The sequence below is a fragment of the Anopheles gambiae genome, chromosome 2 (genome assembly GCF_943734735.2).
Source record: "Anopheles gambiae chromosome 2, idAnoGambNW_F1_1, whole genome shotgun sequence".
Lineage (NCBI taxonomy): Eukaryota > Metazoa > Arthropoda > Insecta > Diptera > Culicidae > Anopheles > Anopheles gambiae.
Window position 1 is genome coordinate 95,772,265 of NC_064601.1, and position 17,894 is coordinate 95,790,158.

A 17,894-nucleotide genomic window follows, 5' to 3' on the forward strand; every position below is an offset into this window, starting at 1 on the left:
AATAACGAAAGATGGATGGCAAGCATAGTAGGGCCGCGCGTGCACGCATCGTGGAGAGAGAGAGCATAGGAAAAGTACTGGCACGGAAGAAAAGCTTCACAAAGAAGAGCAAAAAGAAAAGGAGGGTTTTAAAGAAAGAGAGGGAGAGAGATGTAAACACTGCGGGCATAGAACGGGGTGGAAAAAGGGAGAGAGAAAAAGAATGGAAAAGAAAGCAAAGAACATCTTCTTCTGGAGTCATCATCATCATCATCAGCAGCAGCAGCAGCACCGTGGCGTTTGGATGTGTGTGTACACGTGTGTAAGTGTGTTGGTAAATACAAATCAAACAGCGTTCAAAGAAATGATGCTGCAAGGGTTGGCCCAAAAGTATCGGCAGTGAAAGGGAAAAATTATGTTACAAAAGTATAGCTTTTAATCAATTATACGCCTAGAATTATGCAAATTGTAGTCATATATCGCTTATGAGATAATTGTGCAGTAAAAAATGATTTTGAAGACTTTTATACTTGAGACTTTATGTGTTTGAGTTGAGATTGAATATTTAGTAAATCAAAATTTAAAGGTTTTCATAAAAAGACAAAGAAAATGTAAAACATGTAATTGGAATTTATAAACGAAAAAAAAAATATTAGAATTAGAATTTATAAACAAAAAGCTGAATTAAAAATCACTCATCAATCAAACCATTTGGCTTACAAAAAAACCGTAAAATAAAAATTAAATACAAAAAATGCCTAAATATAGTAAATTATAATTTCCCCTCTAATCACACACTAATAAAGTAAAAACAAAAAATAAAATTTAAAATTAAAAAAAAAACCCTCATCACACGCAAAGACTGCCGACACATTCGGTTGCACCCAACCGCATACCATGCTGCCATGATTGCGGCAGTGCATTGAGCCTGCGGTGTAAGTCGCGTGAGCTTAAGTACCAAGCTAGCTGGCCGCGCGCGCGTACGTATGTTGCGGTTCTCGGTTCGGTGCTGGTTCGAGTTTCGCTGGTTCGTGTTCTACCCCATTCGCCGTAACAAGCCGTAGCACAGACACACACACACACACCGCGTAAGCACATTTTTCCAGTTCGTTCCAAAAAAACAACATAAAAAGAAGCAATTTAAATCGCAACGTGTGACGATCCAGAACAAAAAAACGTGCGGTGCGTGTGATTGAGAACGAGTTTGCGCAAAAAAAAGAAGTCAAATGCCACACTTCTGGTCACACTTCTGGCCTCTCTGCAAACGTTCGCGCAAAACCTCCGCCAATAGGGTGGCGGATCAGTTTCCCCGAGTTTTTCGCGGTTCCACCAGCTGGGTGCGACATGATCGCACCACCGTGTTTGTGTGTCTGTGTAATGTGATTCCCTCTTGGACAGCCGATTTTTTTTGTTTTAGTTTTTCCGGTGTGCACTGTGCAGCTCAATAATGCGATCGCGCGCGTGTAGGTGTGTGTATGTGCGCTCCGGAGAATGGAAGAGACAAAATGCCAAGCGATTGGAAATTAAAAAAAAAAATCACGAGCCGCAGGTGCCTGATCGATTCTGCCAAACCCGCGCGCGTGTGTGTGTCAACCTTTGTGTGCCGTTCCGTACTACACAGCCGCGCGAGTGCATTGCAATTTGACACCGAAATCCGATCCGGTGCACGTGCGCACACACCACCCACCGCGTGAGCGTACGCCGCGAGATGAACGCATCGAAAATAAACGCACAACGCAAAGCAAAATTGCCGCTGCGCCGTGACGCGCCGTGTGTGAGTTGCGTGTGCGTAGAGGCAACACATGATTGGGCGTTGACAATCGAAGCAGGCCGGGAGGATATTGAACGGCAATCGAAGGGCAAATCCAAGTGTGTGCCCAGAGCGCGTAGTTTTAGGTGCTTCCTTCAGTTCGCTTGTTCGTGACATTTTATCGTTCGATAGCGCTGGGGCTTTTCGTTGCCCTTTCGCCAAATTCCCCCACCCATTTAGGGAGCATCCGGTGGGCGTTAAAATAGCCCCAAATGGCAATGGCAACACACACTAAAACCCTCACTTTACACTGATAGACGATGGTCGATAGAGGAGTTTTGCGTGCAACAGCCAACACACCCATACAAACGGGCGAGCGCGCGCGCGTACAGTAAGAGGTGTTAAGCCGTTCGGGCAAGTGAAAACAACGGGCGCATAAACATGTTTTCTATTTTGGCCCCCCCTCGGCCGTCCTTCCACCGCTGGGTGAAGTTTAAATTGAAGTGTTTTGTTTACCACCACCACCAACTCCCTCTCTCTCTCTTTTTAGACATTTCTCCAGCAAGCGAGATTGCATTGTGAAAACTTTCGCCCACTTTCAGCCGTTTTTCGGACATTCGGTACAGCGGGTTGTTTGCTGTTAGGGATTTGCTCGCTCCACGTGCTTCACAACGCTACCTTTCATTGACCTCTTCGAGCGACCGTTCGCCATCAGGTGTGCTGCCTTTGCTTATGCTTCGCTACGCGTTTCATCCCTTTTGCTTGTGTCTTTCTCTCTTTTTCGCGCTGCAAACTATCTTCAAACGCTTCGAGCTTGCCTATATCTTCTTCTTTACCTGTCCGTTGTTGCACACTTGCACTTCACAAAATGTCTCTGTTTGTGTGTGTGTGTGTGTGTTCCATGTTCCGACTGGCTAATGGGAAAAAAACAACAACAAACAAATCGAAGAAAAAGATTAGCTAACCGAACGCTAGCTGATCACAACAGTACGGTCCAGGCCGGGAGTTTTGGATGTAAACAAACGGATAAGTAACGGCCGCAGCAAGTCCATCCCAACACCTCGCCTACCCGGGCACGTTTTCTTTGTGCCGGCTGCTCGGCCACCGGCACCGCCGAGTAAACCGGCTAACGCCGAACACACACGACCGCCGCTCAAACCTTCCACCGACTGGACCCTTGTTCTGGGTGTTCTGGTTTCATTTTCACCCCTTTTTGCTTCTTCGCGGCTAGCTTCTTCAGGTGTGTGTGTGTCATGGCAACGCCGGTTAATCCGGTTTTGCATCGTCACGTGTTGGGCTGCGGGAGAGGGATGATAGAGCCGCGCGGTTTTTGCATAGGATATACACACTCCCCTGATTTTTCGGTTTTTTGTTACCAATGCAAAACGATTCTGTGTTTTATGCGTTTCCGCAAGTTTGAAGTTTTTCGAATTGCTTCGTTTTGTGTTGGTGTGGAGTTATCGCGTGATTACTGCTCGTTTGGGCGATGTTGGTCTGAAAAAACGTTTCAAGGCCTGCTACAGACTCAGCAAGAGAGTCTGCATTGGGACTGACAGTGCCGCAGTGGCGACCAAAGTCTGCATAATACAAAGGTCGATGAATGGCTCGCTTTTGGTCAACCATTTTCAAAGCTTGTTTTTGACAATTAGAGGAGAAAGTGTTCGCAAATGATTCCACACAACCAAACACTTTTTGAGGCCAATTGTGAATTTGCTGCCCAAAACCTAGTGTAACAAGACACAAGATTTCCTCCTAATTTTGGGCGCTGTTATTCTCGATAATTGCACTATAGTTATATTTTTCTTGATATTCGGCAAGGTCCATCAATTACTATAGGTCGGTCTGTTCAGTGTACTTTGACAAATTTTCATTTGACAACTAGGGAGTCCGAAGTCAAGGTGTATGGATATTAGGAGGTGAAGTGCTTCAGAGCAAATTGACATTTCACGACTTGACATAACAATACTCAATGATGGCGCCCGGAAAACGCGCTAACAATTCACCTCCTTAATAAACACACCTTGGTCCGAAGTTACTTAGCAACTCATACAAAGTCCTTAGCAAGTTGATATATCAGGGAGGAACACTATTCCTTGCTTCCTGGTTCTTCTTCTTCTTTTTTGCGTAACGTCCTACGCGAACATGCCCGGCCTATACAGGCTTTCGAGACTTAATTCATTACCACGCAGTCGGATAGTCAATCCTTGCTACGGTCCATTCTAGGCTTGTTATTGGCTTGTTATTGGAGGTAAGTTATTGAGTCGTTCGTCTGTACCACGGGACAGCCCCAAAAGCATTCCTGGTTAAAAGCATTCAAAAATCACTTCCTATATATGACACACATATTGCGAAGCAACAGTTTTGTTAGGATCAGGTCTCACCTGATCTTCATACCTTCATATCTTGATATCAATCCAAAAACTGACCGTCACGTTGGTTTTTGGCTTCTTTCTTTTAACTTCTCCAGAGTAACACCACCTATCATTTCTGTGAGATACCGTATCATCTTCAAGGCATACTAGATTTTGTTATGGAACGAATTGTCAAATCGTGTTTCGATGTATTAGTGAGGAAGAACCACCGACAAACCGACGTGACACTGGCGTTACAAAAGTGTCCCACGCCAAGGTGTATGGATATTAGGAGGTGAAGTGCTTCAGAGCAAATTGACATTTCACGACTTGACATAACAATACTGGGGGCTTCGGTATTAAAATCGGGGAGGGCTGGAGGGGGGTATAGAAAATTGTATGCGATTTGACATAACAATACTCAATGATGGCGCCCGGAAAACGCGCTAACAATTCACCTCCTTAATAAACACACCTTGTCCCACGCGAAAGTACTGTCATTTACCAGTGAGGCGAACACTTCTGTCAAAGTAAGCTCTGCTCACTGCTGCTTCGATGTAAACAACTTTTCTATATACAAATTGCGAAGGAAGTGTGAGGCAAGATTTTGTGAGAATTATTGGACAAAACACCCAGGAAAATCATTTAATAAGTTTCCAAATCAATGCAAAAGATGTGAGAAGTATATAAAACAATACGCATTGGAATTTGCAAAGAAAAACAAAAAGAGGATTTAGCAGTTTCTTCACTGTGTCAGTGTAGTAAGCGAATCGTTATAGAGATGGCGCTAGTGTTTAACGTATTTTCATTTGAAATAAGGAGACAACTTTTGAAGCTCATTTTGTTCGAAGTGTCACGTCGGTTTGTCGGTGGAAGAACACCATAAGCCCACCTGATGTATAAACTCACTTCGAATTTTTGAATGCTTTTCACCAGGAAGCAAGGAATAGTGTACCAATCGAACAAAAAACGGTAGAACGCTTATGTAGAGTTCTAACCAAATAGCTGATCAGAGTTCCAGTTTACACATTATCAAGTTCCGTTCATCTTATCACGACTTATTCCCAAAAACTGCAGAAATTAGTGAAAAAATTGGAAATTGTTATGGCTCTAACTGTCAAACCAGGGTTTCTTCCTCTTTTCGTTTTTAGACGTCAAATTGCACTGGATAAGCCCACCTGATACATCAACTCACATTGCTTGCGGCTTTTGGTTTGCCAATGTTAACTAGATGGCTCCCCAAACATCCGCCATTTATTCGCCTCCTTCCATGATGTCTCCTTTGCGCAATGTTGTATAATTTCATTTTTTTATCGATTTATTTTCTATGCACAAGTTCAATGCCAACAGCACTCTGTTTCTGTTCTTAATACCTTCCACATTCACAAGCTCTCGCAATCGCACTCTCTTATCACGATCACGTGCTGCGCAGTGCCGGAAAGGCAGGCTGCATTTGGCGCGTTCTCCATACCTTGCGCGATCCAGTGCGCGATCGTACAGCCTGATACTACACACACAGCCACACAGCCACACATACATGGCTCAGGTTCAGAATCTAATATTCACCCTCGTGCAAGCTGGAGGCAAAGCACAGCACTTCGCGTTCGGGTCGCTGTTGTCGCCGTCTGGTTGTTTGGTTTTCGTGGTGGCCATAAATTAAATCACCGCCTGACCCCAAAATCGGCACCTCGGTGGGGGAACGGTGCAAGGGGGTGGTACACGTTACTTACTTGACCGGCCTCAGCACCGCTCATCCGGCCACCGACCACAAATCCACAATCAGAACTGGGCAGCATTATTTGTTATTGGGGTGTTTTAGTGAACCGGAACGCGCGCGCAACAAAAAATAATAATAAAAGATGCGCATCAAGCATGAAACTTCCACGTTTTGCGTAACAAGGTTATCTTGCGGTTTTTTGGGGGGTTGAGGTTTGTCTCACATTTGAACGCGAAACGAACAGGAATGCAAAATAGCAGTGTTTGTGTTCTTTTACCGCTTGTTTGTGTGGTGTTTAAAGTGGAATTGTTTAAAATATATTGACGATAGCGGCAAGACGAGATTCGTAGAATTTATTGCGTCCATTTTACAAAACAAAACAAAAAACGACCCACAGAGCACAGAAACGCAAACCGGAGCCAAAATTTGCATTCGATCGTGAAATATATGCCTAATCTGCTGTGCGCAAGCAAAAAAATAATAATAAACACACACACAAATTGCTGTCCAAAGCGATTAAGCCGGATATCTGCAATAATTTCACCAACATGGTGGGTTGGTTTTTTTGGTCCAGGAAATGCAAAGATACCGACACACTCTGACACAACCGCCCGGAGAACCACCCGGAGTATGACGCACGCCCCGTATGGCAGCTGATTTAATTGATGGTAGCATGTGTTTCCAGTGCGCATTGGCTGTGGTTTGGCACTGGTTCAAGTTTGGTACCTTGTCGTGTGTGCCAGCGCTGTATTTTGGATTCCCGCACATTAGGGATTTGTGTGTGTAATTTCCCTCCCAAGAACTAGATTAGAAGAAGGAATTCAGGGGATACATCTAACACCTCTGTAAGCTTCTTTAAAATGCATTTTTAAACATTGAAGACAGTTCTATGCCAACACGACGAAAAGTTGGAGCAAAATCGGTTTGCGCGGGCCTACACGACAATGTGCCAAACTTGGGCGAACTGTAAACCAACCAACCAACCGACACAAAAAAAAGGTTTCATTTTGCAGTAGGCTGTGCACAAACCAATACCAAGAATCGTGTGAAGGCGCTCCGCCCGAATGTTGGCCAAACACGTGATTTGCTTTAGCAGCCTTGCTGCGTAAGTTGACGCAAGTTGACGCAATCGCGCGACGGCATTAAGTTGCGGCATTTTTAAAATGAATTATTCTCTGCGCTCTGCAGCATGCGTATGGAGGCGTCCGTTCTAACTGTAGCGAACCAATCGAAGGTGAGATACTCTCTTGATCGTACGGTGCTGAATCAGTTTTGGCGCGATGACAGTACAGCCAATTACGTACGATCAAGTACGACCATTTAACGTTTCTTTGAATTGATTTCTTTTTTAAATGTACGAACAATTGCTCTGTGTGCCACGTGGCCTGAGCGCTTAATTGCCATCGTGCCATCGATCCCCACTTTCTGTGTGTGTGTGAGTAACTGATGTATGCGCACAAATTGATGAGTCAATTTGTTATTGGTCGCAATTCGCTCACGTGACCGTGCGCCGTCCCCTCCGGGCGTATCGATCGCACCCGACAGCGCGTCAAGCAACAATTTAGAGCGCAAACAGTACTATTTGGAAGTTGTCATCCGTTTCCTCCCTTTGGGCATCATGGTTTCACATTCCCCCCCCCCCCCTCCCCCCTACCTGCGGGCCCAACAAGCAACGTGATGGGGGTAGATTGAGCTTTATTGCTGTTTCATTGATTTTAATCGATGCCGCGCAATGCCGCGAGAGCCGCGGCGACTCATTTCTTCCGTTTTGTCCGTCGGGGCAGCCTGGTGGCGCATCGTGGAAGCAAAGCGGCCCGACTAGACATCGCACTGACTTGCCCTTCCCCTCGCTGGCTGTGTTAAATGCAGAATCTACGGTCAATTGGTCGTCACTAACAGATCAATTGATCGACGATCGCTCGCGCGCGTGACCAATTGGCCGCGCAAAAGGGAAGGAAAAGGGGGGGGGGGAGCTGTTGACGCGTTGCTTCAAGACGTGCCACTAACGTGCCGATTAGACAATTTGTTCCGTTATTGGAAACGTGGCGAAGCGATCACAACACAACACCAATGACCGATGGCGATGGCGTCGTCGTCTTCGTCCAGCAAGAACGTGTGATCTTTCGCGTAACGGAACGCTTTGGCGACCTTGCGCAATAATGATATCCAGGGACGGGTTATGGTGTAAGGGGGAGTTGGTTTTTAAGGTTTGTTGTTGTTTTTTGTCAATAAAAAACTGACCTTACCAAAAAATTTAGTTCGATTTATGTGATAAACAACATAAAATAGGCAATAACAATGATGGTACTGATGATGAGAACCTTGGGGAACTATTGGAGTGCACTGGATGGGGATGTCTATGACGCATGAAGTTATTGTTCAGGGCATCCGAGAACTTATAGAAATTGATAGAAATGTTATGATCGTCTATGTACTCATGTTTGGATCATATGAGCTACGCTAAACAGCTAGAATTATTGAGAAGTCTTCGAATGAATTAATCTTCAATAGTCCTGAGTGTCTTGGCACTTATGAAGTACTTTGGTACTTAATTCTTGATGAAGCCCAACATCTTTGTATGCCTTGGTCATTCATTATGACTTGTTACAGTCATGCAGACACCTAAGGATCTTGCAAATGTTAAACAGTAATGCAACGCTCGATTGGCTTCAAATTCAATTTCAATTAACAATAAACCCTTAATTAACTCCTATCATTGAGACGACGCACCGGAAGCTCCGCTTATGTCACAAGCCCAAAATCAACTCTCAATTGTGTGTCCAACCGCAATGCAGCACACGTGCCAGGGGGTGCTTCAAATCTGTCTGTACCATATTGTTCGCACACGCCCGCTGCTGTTGCTGCTGCTGAAATCAGTTGAAATTAATCTTAATGCGGGCCTCCTGTGGACACAATGCCAATGTTTTGACATCTGCAATCACTCACCGGGTTAAAATATTCACTCATCGGAGCACGTGTTTGCTTTTGGTACCGCGCGGTATCTTCTCTCCCACCTCGCACAGTGCCGTCTCTCCCTCTCTCTCTCTCTCTCTCTCTCTCTCTCTCTCTCTCTCTCTCTCTCTCTCTCTCTCTCGCTATATCATGCTTTGTAATGTTGATGATTTCACGTTCAAATTCACTAGCAAAATAAACACAGGCACCGATCGTTAAAAACCATTCAAAGCCTTCCTCGCTCCTCCCCGCTCTTCCCCCCGCGAATTGAAGTTGAAGCAGGGAGCGGCCCAATGTTTACTTCCGCCTGGCCACCCGGTGGGGCTTCGTCATCGGCAGAGCTTTAGAAGTTCCATGTGTGTTTTTGGTTGTTGGGGAGCTGGTGTTATCGAAATTACAAAAAAAGAAAGATTGTGATAAAATGCCCATTATCTCACAAACATACAGCGATCTCAACACGCGTCCCCCCCCCCCCCCATCCCCCCCGCTTACAGTACGGTAAGCGTGGTAAGAGCGCATCGAATCGGTTGACGATGGATACGACCGAGACCTCGTCCCGTGTACCGTGAATGATTTGACGGTCATGGACGACAGTTTTGGTGACCGATGGACGATAATACGCTGTCATTCAACCACTAAACCGGGTATGACGGTTCAAACTGTGTCGGGTGATGTTGATGAGCAAAGCGAGCAGTGGGCGAGGATTGATAAGTGACAGAATGCATGTAACCAGTGTCATCAGAGCCGGAAATGAAGATATTACATTATTGAACTAAAAATGTGACTTTAGACTTTACAACGTTTACTCAATTACCTACTTACAATGCCAGAAAGCTTTTTCCATTTCACCACAGATGGCGCTAGAGTTTGAAGTCTGACAGCATCACCTAATTCTGGTCACCCTACAGGGTTACTTGAGCATTTTTGACAGATTTCCTAATAAGTTTTGAATCGTTTGTCTGGCTTATTGAATCATGGGACGAATCAAAACATTCAACATACTTTTCAATCCATCCACTCTGATGATTACTACAACGTCCAACGACGCTGTGACCAATCATGCCTGTGTCGCCCATTATGAGTTATCACGCGTGCGTTACTACTGTTGTGTGCCCGTCCGCCCGTCAGCCAAATTCCAGCCAACGCCAGCTCCCCTAAACCCTATCCCTTTGACTGCTTCCCCCCCATCAACATTCGAACCGTCCTCTTATCAACTGTGCCCACTGTGTATGGCAGTGCACAGTGGCATTGATGTGCTTGCAAGCGATAAACTGCACTTGCACAACCGTATCGTATCGTTTCGAGTATTCGATTCGCTAAAGTAGTGCTGCGAGGCACAGCACCGTCCGAAGGGACTGTCCGAATAGCCAAAGCTGGAAATGGTACCGTTTTCCACCCTTCCACCCTTTCACAGCTTGGACGGTGGGATGGCGCCCGTTGTTTTTGATGCTTAATTTATGCGGTATGTGACATTTCCACTTAGTGTGCATTGGCTCGCATGGCGGGGGAACGCAAAGTGGTTTAGCTCGGGAGGCTGTGGCGTGGTGCGTCAGCACGTTCGTTACTGTCTCGGTGGCCGCACGCCAGCGGGGTCATGAATTTGATTACACGCTTCATTTGCGGTGGTGTGCGGTGGAAGTGTCTCCCTGTAATTTGCGGTGACACGGCGTGGAGCTTTCGGGAGTCGGTAGCTAATCGTTTTATGATGAACTTTAAACTGTGAGACGTAGTAAATGTGCTTTAAATAGAAGTCATTATTGGGGTGCAAAAGTGTTGACATAGTTTTATGTTGAACAGCTCAAATAAAAAGACACACTCACAAAAACACGGTACATAGAAGGTAAGATACGCCATCTAACCTTCCTCCTTATCCGTTTGTTTGTGCCGATTCTGAAAAGGCCATCTTCAGTCATTAGTCAGACTGCGACACGCGATAAACCGCAAAGTTCTATCAATCAATTTACTTCACAGTCCTCTCCCACACAGTCTCGATCACACACCCTCCCTACACTACAAAACGATGACTTATTGCGGTTCCCTCCTTAAGTGAGTAATAAAACACTACGATCATCACGATCATCAAGTGAAACGAGTGACTCGTTCACGCGAGTAGAGCAAAAAACGCAAAAACAGGGTGGCAATTTATAATTTATTATGCTGCTTGATCGTGGGGCCACCGTGCTGATGATGGGCTTAAAAAATAAGCAAACAAACCACCAGCGAGCGGTTTGTAGTTCAAGGTACTGGCCAACCCACCCAAGGATGTAGTGTGCTGTGAGACGCAATTTTCCCTGCCCGGCTAAAAGGCCCGCCCAGAACAAATAGTAATAGCGAACGATCTTCCAATCAAAGGAGTACCTCACCACAGTCCGTCCAAAACTGGCTCCAACCTGTTTGAGCTCCCTGGAATTAGCAGCAGCAGCAGCGATCACTATCGCCAGCGCCGAAAGAAGTGGTCCGATCGCTGGCGTCTAGCGCCTGCAAAATTCCTTTCCACCCTCCCCCATCCCCCCATGGATGACGTAATGCATTAATTTGCCTCAATTAATGTCTGAGTTGGAGCTTTTTTTTCTTTTTTGCTACCGCCGCTGCTGTTGACATAAGCGAGATTGGGTGACGACGCCGATCGGTTAAGGGTCATTGAGCACATTAGTGCGGTGTGCGGTTTGCCTGTTTGAAGGGAGGAGAACCCGGTGCACCCGGTGTGTTTGTTTTGTAGATTGGATAGAACGGATGGGGGGGGGGAGGGGTGAGGGTAATGTTTTCTTAATTACGAAATTTCATTATCCCCGTTTGCCGATTGCTGTTTAAATATTTGGAAAAGATGTTTTTGTTTAACGAAGCAGTGCATTTTGCAAAGAGGAATTTCGTAATGGACCCTAGTGGGCTTCAAAACAACACAACGAAAAAGAATCCCAAGATTGTAAACATTCCAGGAATTTACTCTTGTTTGGGGGGTTATCCCCATTCAATAAGAAAACAGTAGATTTAAAGTATGGCATGATATCGATCACCTGGTCCATTGCTAAATAGGCATTCAGGACTTACTCAGTATGTCGCAGCCTGATAGTCATATCCTTGCAATGGGAGGATATGATGCTTAAATCCATAACGGTCATGTTTTTAAGTCATACAAGTTGAGGACTGTACCACGGGACCACGTCCTCTGGGTCATATATACCTTAGCAAATACGTTGAGAGCTCAGCAACCCTAGATTGGCATCTGTTTTGGTATGATACAATATTAGTTACCTTCCAATTTGTCAAATTCCATGTAACAATATTACAGGTTGTCCCCGAGATACGCTACTAATGTGGACCGTGAAGAAACTGCGTATCTCGAATTTACGTGTAGCTCGGTTTCAGCCAGAATATAGCTAATTTTCATTTCATTATACATCTAAGGGGTAGTTCTAGCCACTCCATTCATTATTTCATACGATTCTGATTAAATAACACAATTTTGAACATTCTTGAATGATTTTTAAATCTCGATCAGAAAGGAATGTATTTTGCATTTAACATTTGACATATGTCAGGTCAGTACAATTTGCTCCAAGTACCTACCAAGTAGGTGACCGCTAACTGAGAGGTTAAATTTGTGAGAAAAATGCACATTTGCTATGAATTTCTCTTCGTAAGGTTTCGGATGTTTCATGTTTTGACATTTATGTGTGTTTTTTTTTTTTAATGTGAGATATATCGCACATTGATTCGCCCGGTGGTCATCTACGGACACGAGTCCTGGACCATCCGAGCGGAGGATGCAAACGCTCTGGGCGTGTTTGAGCGACGCATCTTTGGCGGTGTGTTCGAGCATGAAGCGTGGAGGAAAAGGATGAACCACGAGCTTACTGAGCTTGCGAAGGCGAACCGAGCATCCTGGCGGTGGCGAAAGCTGGTAGGATACGATGGCTGGGGCATGTCATGAGTATGCCGGACTCATGCCCCACCAAGAAGGTGTTCGACAGCTATCCCCAGTTCGGCATGAGGCGCAGGGGAGCACAACGATCTCGTAGCAGGACCTGACGGAGATCGGGTGTCTGCATGGATGGGAGACTGCAGCCAGGGACCGAATGATTGTTGACCGGGCCATGTCACATCGACGTGCTCTATCGTGAGCAGACCAACAAGAGTGAGAGAGTGTGTATGTTTTTTTAACTGAGAATCACTCCAATTAGGGAACTTCCAGGAAAAAAAAACTTCAGCGGTCAACTACATCTTGAAAACGGCGTATCTCGGAGACTTCCTGTTATTGGAATCGTAAAAGTCCCTATTAGCCGCTTCCAGGACGTATCTTTAGCTTGCGAATTCCTTAAAACTATACTTCCACTATCTTGATATCAGTTTATGGTGGCCACTATCATTCCGTTTGATCCATTGTTTTTTTGTGGGCGCTAGTTGTTTTTATGACACGTTTCCGGGATGACCAACAAGTTCGTAAACAAGTTGAAGTTGTGGGCAGTGTTTCTGTGTGTGCAGTATACGAAATAAATCTCGCCAACTCCAAATAACCAGCAGCAGCCCCACTGCTGTCACCTGCGCCACACACACGGGTAACAGGTAGCACTACACCCCACGAGGGTGTACAGCTAGTATCTTCAAGATCTAGAATCGATCAATCACTTCCTCCCCCTCCGCCCGCCCTCAGACTGCCTTATCGGTTAGCAAACCTTGCTTTTCTCGTGCACCCTCCCGTGCTGCTGTTCCTGCTGCTGCTTAACTGTCAGCACTGTCATTTGGAATTGATACCGATATCGACCGATAACCGGTTCGGACAGTAGCGGAGAACGTCCACCGGTGCGTGCGCCTTTATCGCTCGGTGCCTTCCGATGTCTTGAAGGTGGTGGAGGTGGGGGAGGTGCTGCAAAAAGGGCATTGTGCTCGTAGATTTTAGTGGTTCGATATGCGAGTCACGTGCCATCCAAGATTGTAGACGTCGTAGGTTGTGCTTCTTGTTGAACATAATTCTATCCACAGTGTCTGCCGTATCCAATGTGGTCGCAATTTGATTTTCCCACATATTTTCTTCCTCAAAAGCGAGATATCAAGTTTCGCAAACCAAGTTGCAAATCTCTTCCATCCTGATTAAAGCGCGATAAAATGCACACCCGTCAGATTAAAAGGCGGATTAGTTTAGTAGCGGGAAAGGAATGCCATTCCACGCCTCGCCACCATTTCCCAAACCAAACAGACCGTTTAATTGAATTTCATTTCGTAATACTCTGCCCAAACTCATACCGCCCCCCCCCCCCCCCCAACAGTTGAAGGTGTAGGTAAATATCAAACAAATTGATTACACTCCCACCGGGGCCCCGTCGCACTTGATTTGTTCGTTGCGGCGAAATTGTGCGGTAAACACCATTCCCCATAGTAAAGCAAGTAAAGCTTCCGTACTCGACAAACAACTCGCGGCCTCGCCCCGCCCCACAGGACACACTTTAAACACACTGCCGCCGACATGGGGGGGGGTAAATACTCTGGCAGCACGTTTTCAGGCCGCACGCATTGCCGGTGGATGAGAACGGGCCCTTGGAAGCATAATCATGCTTTCAATTGTTCCGTTTTTCGGGGCAAAAACAGGGCAGCACAACACGCGACAACAATGAATGCTCGGTTTGACAAACACACAAACACACAGCCAGTGGGTGCAAAGAATGGGTGCACAATGACAGTGACGATAAATGAAATCAATCATACCGGCGCTCCGGGAACGGGGAGCAGCTTTGCCGTTTTCCAATTTGTTTGATACGATTGTTGCACACAGCGCGAAGGTAAGATTCAATCTCGGGACTTTGCGCCTCAGCTTTTGGTAGACGCTGTAGCGCAAACACTGATGGCAAGATGTGTCACTCAAGGACACGCTGAGAGGCGTTTTTTTTTGCGACAGAGCATAAATCACTCAGAAAACCTTTTAATCCTCACACAGGGATTAGATGGGGCAGAACCTGATACTTCCACGTCCCATCGAGTCCCCGTAAAGTCGATGTATGGAGTGAACCGATAGTGTGATAGTGTCGAGGTGTTGCTGAGCGTTTGAAAGGTGATTTGTGGAGGCCTTATCTTGGGCTCAGCTTAAACCTCCACTAGATAGTGACACTGTGTAAGCCAACCTGCTGAATGGGAGATCTATCCCTTTTCCGGGTTGTTAGTGGAATTAGGCACAACGATGATGATTAGTAAAGGAAAATGGAGTATTTTTAATTCGAATCAGCTTCTGTAAATACCCACACAAACACACACAGTGCTATATAAGAGTGTCTTTAATTACGGTGTCATAAAACAAGATCCCTCTCAGTTACGTCACAATCTATTCCGAAAAGGGGGTTTGGGGTCCCAGAAGTTGCACATTATCAGCTCAGAAATAAAGATACCACCTACTCTCTCCCTCTCTTTCTCTCTCTCTCTGTCCGCTTCTTTTGGGAAGATAATCGAACCTGCTGGTGCTTGTTTTTGGAGCTGCTGTTTTTTGTTGCCATACAAAATTGATTACAACAAGGGTGGTGGTGGTGATCGTGCGCGGTATCTTTTGCGTAACGCGTAAGAAGCGTGTGGGGCCCATGCCCCATATCAGCGGGCGAAGATCAGTTTCGGCAAGACGCGCGACACGAGAACACAGTGTACGGTGGAGAGTTGTTGCCGGTTGTGCAAAAGTTGCCCTTCGAACAGAGCGTGCGGTCAGTAGCAGCTGGGACGTGCTGGCTCGCGATCGTACTGCTTTCTTGCTGATGTATGCCGCGCGCGCGCGAGTGCCTCTTTCCAGTGTGTGTGTGTGTCGTGTGTGCCTTTTACGAGTCGTTTAAAAGTGTGTTCCTGCGTTTGTGGTTTTCATTATTAATAATTTTGTTGAACAACTTGTTCTTTAACAGCATTTAGCCGATAAAGTGTTTAATAAGTCGTCTCAAACGGCAGAGATTTTAGGTGACACAGTGGAGTGATTTAGTGGAGTGAAGTGAAAGGAAAAGCCTCTTCTTCCAGCTGTAGTTCTAGAGCACCGTACAGTGTAGTGCCCCTAGTATAGCTGCGCCAGAGCAACACGATGAGCCGCCGGGACAATAATGTGAGGAAATTGTCCTTCCTGGGCTTCCACACCAAGGAGGTAAGTGGTGTCACCGTGAAATTAGTATTAAATTTATCAATTTTTATAACAACCACACCAAGGTTTTGTTGCTACGTGCTGATGTAACTTTCACACGCGGACCCTTAGCCATTCCGGACTTTTGCTCTCTGTACCGTTCGATAGGAAAGGCTCAGCTGACCTGGGGGAAAGGGTTGCCAAAAAAAGAAGCACTGCACTCTTATCGTGTCAGCCGTGGTGATAAAAGGATTTGCGGAATGCCTTTCCCACATAAACGGGAGCTACCTTTCGATAAGCGGCATTATAATGTCTTGCAGAATAATTGGATTCCATCGACAAATGGGAAGATTTACAACACGGAAATTGCACACCATTGAAGAAGGGTTATAAAAAAAAGGTTATTTTTAGGACTTTAATAAACCTCAAAGCTTTGTTTCTTAACGGCTGCTCATTGGAAGGCACTGTGCTACTGGAGTTGATTAGACCAAGCGTCTACAACGCTACTTAACTTCAACTGAAAAGCGTGCGTCCAGCGGCCTGCCCGTATCACATTGTGCGTTATCTTTCATCTTCCTAATTTGGTACACATTCGGTTTATCTGCCCACTGCTCTGCTATGTTGCAACTGTCATGCTGCTTTATGGGCGTGTGTGCAATAAAACCCCCATAACCACGCATCGTAATGCTGATAGAGCAGCCAGTTTTAGCCTGCTTGATTGAGTTGCGGCGCTTTGATGGGTCCCGGCATCCGATTGTACGGTGAACATTGGGAAGCACTGCCACCGTCTGTCAGGGAGGAAGCATCATGCTTAATTTATGCAAGTCTTTATCTTTTGTTTTGATTGTATTTTTTTAAAGTCTGCAGGAAGATTTAGTAGCCTGTTCTAATATTAACTCCAGACAGAAGGTATACGAGACTGAGCAAACGTTAATGTAATGGCTTGCAGGCTGGTACCCAAGGTACAATTAACGCATTTTTGGCAAAGTTTATAGCTCTTGGTTGATTGCTACACGTGTCAGAGGAGTTATAGTTCTGTTACGTTCATCAACGTTTGCAACTGATTGGCTGCAAGACTCCTCAATTAAATGCATTAGATTCATTTTTATTTATTCCCATAGTTTCTGCTTACAACGATACTCTAAAATGCTCTTAAACGGTGAGCTCCATGACAGGTATAAAGGAACCTGATGCAACCTGAAATTGTGACTTGAAGTTTCCAAAAAGCTCAAAAATCGGCTCTTAATAAGTGTTGGCCCGATATCTACCTCGTGCGGGATTTGACAGGCAGATGTTTACGAATATGAGCTGTCACGAAAACAGCTCGAACGAGATAGACGTTAACACTTCAGATGGCACCATGATCGAATAGAGAAGGACGAAAACACACTCAACATGAGACAACTATATTAGCGAATTTAAGGGTCAATTAGCAATAAGTTCGGCTAAGGTCGTTAAGCAGGGTCAAACGGGTTTCTAAATACAGTGGAGCGGAGTTTATCCGGGTACCTTTTATCCGGCTTTCCGTTTATCCGTGCTATTGAGAAATGACAGTTCAATACAAAGGTGACATTGCGTTATGAGGAGGATATTTGAAAAAGCGGTTATAAGACCACATTCTCATAACAAAAGACTCGATAATTCAAGGTAAATTTCAAATATTCTCATTGAAAAAACATGTAGTTATTAAAAACGGGGTTATTTTATCAAAAAATTAGATAATTTTCCAAAATTAATTAGAAATTGGTGATAAAATATATCATTTGACTCATTATCCGTGCTTTTCGCTTATCCGGGCGAGGACAAGTCCCGAGAAGCCTGGATAAACGGCGCTCCACTGTAGAACAGTTGTTGAACAAAAAGCGCCATCGAAGCAGTAGCAAAAGCGAGAGAAAATACACTAATTTTTAAACTGTAAGGCTAAATAAAGTCTAAATAAGCCAGTCCTAAACAAGTCTACCCAGCTACTCAATACATTTTTACCAGGCGTGTGAGGATTCTTTTTTTTTAATTCTGGCTGGCTGTACAAAAAAACTAAGTGAAATATCTTCTTTGCATGAACATCGTTTG

General features: G+C 45.2%; 1 protein-coding gene across 15 annotated transcripts in view; it reads left to right on the forward strand.

The window, feature by feature from the left end:
* Window positions 1-921: 921 nt before the first annotated feature.
* The window catches only part of LOC1276784 (anion exchange protein 2), a 40,135-nt gene continuing 23,162 nt past the window's right edge, over window positions 922-17,894 (forward strand). For 2 of the 15 annotated variants that reach the window (XM_061640862.1, XM_061640868.1), the window contains exons 1-2: window positions 932-959; window positions 15,619-15,848. In XM_061640862.1, the coding sequence (XP_061496846.1) occupies window positions 15,789-15,848 (60 nt within the window). In that variant the 5' untranslated portion in view covers window positions 932-959; window positions 15,619-15,788. Of the gene's footprint in view, window positions 1,068-15,334; window positions 15,527-15,562; window positions 15,849-17,894 lie in introns of those variants that run through there. The other 13 variants (XM_061640851.1, XM_061640860.1, XM_061640866.1 and 10 more) reach the window with 13 other exon arrangements.